Source organism: Patagioenas fasciata, chromosome 3, assembly GCF_037038585.1.
Source record: "Patagioenas fasciata isolate bPatFas1 chromosome 3, bPatFas1.hap1, whole genome shotgun sequence".
Classification (NCBI taxonomy): domain Eukaryota; kingdom Metazoa; phylum Chordata; class Aves; order Columbiformes; family Columbidae; genus Patagioenas; species Patagioenas fasciata.
This window is the reverse complement of record NC_092522.1, coordinates 51,892,810-51,896,652: the sequence shown is the minus strand read 5'-3', so window position 1 is coordinate 51,896,652 and position 3,843 is coordinate 51,892,810. Positions and strand designations below refer to the sequence as shown.

At 38.1% G+C, this 3,843-nt stretch overlaps 1 protein-coding gene across 1 annotated transcript; it reads left to right on the top strand.

The window, feature by feature from the left end:
- The first annotated feature begins 290 nt into the window (after positions 1 to 290).
- Positions 291 to 3,130, top strand: CCR6 (C-C motif chemokine receptor 6). Its single transcript, XM_065835511.2, has 2 exons — positions 291 to 299; positions 924 to 3,130. Exons 1-2 carry the CDS (start codon positions 291 to 293, stop codon positions 2,004 to 2,006), a joined length of 1,092 nt encoding a protein of 363 aa, XP_065691583.2. The 3' UTR covers positions 2,007 to 3,130.
- The last annotated feature ends 713 nt before the right edge of the window (positions 3,131 to 3,843 follow it).

Genomic DNA, 3,843 nt, shown 5'->3' with positions numbered 1-3,843 from the left:
TAATGATACTGATACAAACCATCTACTTCCCACAAGTGCACATTGTGCTGCAGAGGTGTATGATTTGTTGAGGTGCTCCTGTGTGTTGTTGATATACCTGAAGTGATGCGGTTTTTCTTTGAATAAATGCTTCATTTACAATTATGTTTATTTTTTACTTGTTGGCTTTCCTTGTGCTGTTCCCCTATCCAATCTACTTTATTTTCTAGTCAGAAATCCTTGGGAAAGCATTTTGAAGTTCTCCTCAAGTTTTCTCCTCAGTTTTTCTTCCTCAGAAGTGTACTGCCAAAATGAATTTTGTAAGTACCTAACTGGTAAACTATATTAATACATCCATAAAGCAATGAATCTGGAAGTCCCAGCTCTTTGAGGCTGGTGGTCCAAGTGTCTTAATCTCAGGAGTAATCAGCTGAAGACTTGCTTTGACAGCAGAGTTTACTGCAAAAGCACAGTGTTTATTGGGTTTGCACTCTCCTAATGTAAGTCCAGGTTTGGTGCCCATTGTGCAGGCAACTGTGTCTCAGGATAGTCATCCTGGATTGCCTGCCTAGCTGAGTGGGGAGAAGAAATCATGAAGTCCAACTGTTAATCTAGCACTGGCAAGTTGTTTCAAGTCTCCTCTACAGTGTTAAATACACTTGTAATCAGTGCAAAACATGTAGTGTTGGAAGAAACAACTGTGTACTATTTTCATATAGACCCGAAGCTGAGGCATGGGTAGAACTGGACAGAAGTATTACAGTTACCAAAAGTGAAATGTCACTTCCATTTCAAATCAGCAAGCCATATAACACTTCTATACTATTTTAAAAAAATTTCCAGTGTACCTTGTATTTGTATGACTTTGTTATCTATCATCTTCCTACTATATAGAAATTAGAGATTAACAACTACGTGTTAACTGGTGATCTTCTTTGTTACAGACAGAACCTCGTACCGCAGATTATCCATATTATTCAGACTACGCTTCTTTAATCACACCACCTTGTTCTAAGCTGGAAGTCAGGAACTTCACAAAGTCATTTCTGCCAGTTGTGTATTCATTGATTTGTGTCATCGGCCTAGTTGGTAACATCTTTGTAGTGATGACCTTTGCTTTATATGAAAGAACCAAGTCCATGACGGATGTGTACCTCTTCAACATGGCCATAGCAGACATACTATTTGTTCTCACTCTCCCGCTGTGGGCAGTGAATTATGCTGCTGACAAATGGATTTTTGGTGATTTTATTTGCAAAATAACCAGAGGTATCTATGCAATCAACTTCAGCTGTGGCATGTTGCTTTTGGCCTTTATCAGTGTGGACCGGTACATTGCTATAGTACAGGCAACAAAATCATTTAAACTCAGAGCAAGAACACTCGCATATAGCAAACTCATTTGTTTGGCTGTGTGGGCATCATCAATTTTAATCTCTAGCTCCTCTTTTCTATACAGTGAAAGTTATAACCTCACCAATGAAACCAAAGAGATTTGTGATCACAGATTTGACAGAATGTCTGAAAGCACGATGCTGAAATCATTGCTGCTGTGCCTACAAGTGGGATTTGGATTCTTTATACCTTTCTTATTCATGATTTTTTGCTATACATTCATTGTCAAATCCTTACAGCAAGCTCAAAATTCCAAAAGAAACAAAGCAATACGTGTGATCATATTAATTGTAGCTGTTTTCCTAGTTTGCCAGGTACCTTATAACATTGTTCTTCTTGTGACAGCGATAAATATGGGCAAGCTAGGTAGATCTTGTGACAATGAAAAGATAATGGCCTATGCAAAATACATCACTGAAGCCATAGCATTTTTACATTGTTGTGTGAACCCTGTGCTCTATGCTTTCATTGGAGTGAAGTTCAGAAGTTATTTTGTGAAGATAATGAAGGACCTATGGTGCATGAGATACAAGAAATACAATAAACGTAGTTCAAGGACAAACTCTGATATTTATCATTCAAGACAGACTAGTGAAATTTTGACTGACAATGCATCTTCTTTCACTATGTGATACAATTTGAACATCATTATTATCAAATGACTCTTCTCACTGAGCAACCCGAAAGAGTGTCACTGTGCCTGTGACAGCAAGTCATTTGGGCTTCTCTGCACCTCTAAGGGAGCTCTCATGATCCCTAACTCCTTTCAGAAAAAGAATTAAGATAGAAGAATAACACTGTGCTGTGGAAAACTGAAATCTTATTCACCTCAACATTCATGCTGTTCTAAAGCACACTCTCTTATAATTATCAGAAAAGTGAAGCTTACAGAGGAACCTGCCCTGTTTTCCAAGGAAAAACTGCATCTCATCTGTCCTACATCACTGAAATATCCCAAAAATTCTAAATAAATGAATCAGGTTATGTTCAGGCTCATTCTACCTACATTTATGTTGTTTCTGTTAATTACTTCTACCTGGAAATCTTATTTAAGTGTAGGTCTGTGCTTTTGTTGCAGACAGGTCACGCTCTGGCAATACTAACTTAAAGATATGGCATTTTGAGCAAAGCATGGCAAGGAAAGCAAACAGAGAAAGGAAGAAAAAGGCTCGAGGCTGCTGACATAGCTGGGCTGTTAAGTCTCATACATCTTTGCCCAATTCTATACTCCGCCTGCTCATCGGAATTTGCTTATATCAAGGCTGATACTGTTCTAAGCCAACAGTGACATGTCTATAAAAAAGAATACCAGAAAAAAAAAGAAAAATACTAAGGAGAACACTGAAATATCCACACAAAGGTTTCCTGACATCTCCTGAAATTATCTTCTGAACGGAGAATGGAGCTTTGCTTGAGAGATTCTTCTCTATGTTTGGCACAGGATTCAGCTGCTGGAATCCATCAAAGCTGATCAGTTGGCGAACATCTCTGCAAAAAGTTCTTTCTTTCTAGCTGAAATTCACACTCTACTTTATAGAAGGCAACAAACTGTACAGAACTTCAGTTATTCCAACACTTTTCATTGGAACTTGATCGGTGACAAAACATGATGCATTTCTTGGTATTTAGCTAACCATTAACAAAGTTTCCTTAGGAATGGATTTACTAGGACAAATATGCATATATGAAATTTACTTTATTATCTTCAGAAATTGTTAAGGACTATATCTGAAAATAAAACCAGAATCTGACTTAATATAGCCAGAATTTTTGCTGAGTCAATATTTGACTCACTATGAATATAGGAATATTTATGATGGTGTGTGGATTTGTTCTAGTGTAGGACATTACACTCCTACAGCTGTGTAAATTAATGCAATTTGCAGCTTGCTGTTTACTTTGGTTGTGGTTCTTTTAAGTTCATGGCTGAAGAGATAGCAGAGCTTGGATCACTAACCGCACCATTCAGTGGCAATGCGAAGGTCCAAGAAGGATAGTGCTGGAGCTGAAGATCTCTTGAGGAAGGGCATTGATATGGCATGACATAAGTACTGCCTTGGCTGGTGCAATCCATTCTTGTTCACAGTGCAGTGTGAGGTTTTTAAATGTCAAGGCCAGGTGTGATCAAGATTGCATATATTTATCATGACTGAATAACAACTTAGGCAAGAATATAATAAAAAATTATGTAAATGTAGATGCATGCATTGGCTGTATATTGCACTGAAGATTTTCCAGAAGAGAATTCAACAAATAAAAAAGTAACTCAAAAGTAAAAAATCTCTTCAGATCTAAGGATTTCTTGCTACATGGGATGCCTTGAAACATTCCCTTATTTGGTGCAAAATCTCTCATATCTGAACGATGTAACCTCTCTCTCTCAAAGCCTGCATGAGGCGATGTACCCCAGGGCAGGAAGTCCATGACTGAAGCCCAGCAAGTCCCATGGTGGCTCCTGGGCAGAGTCCT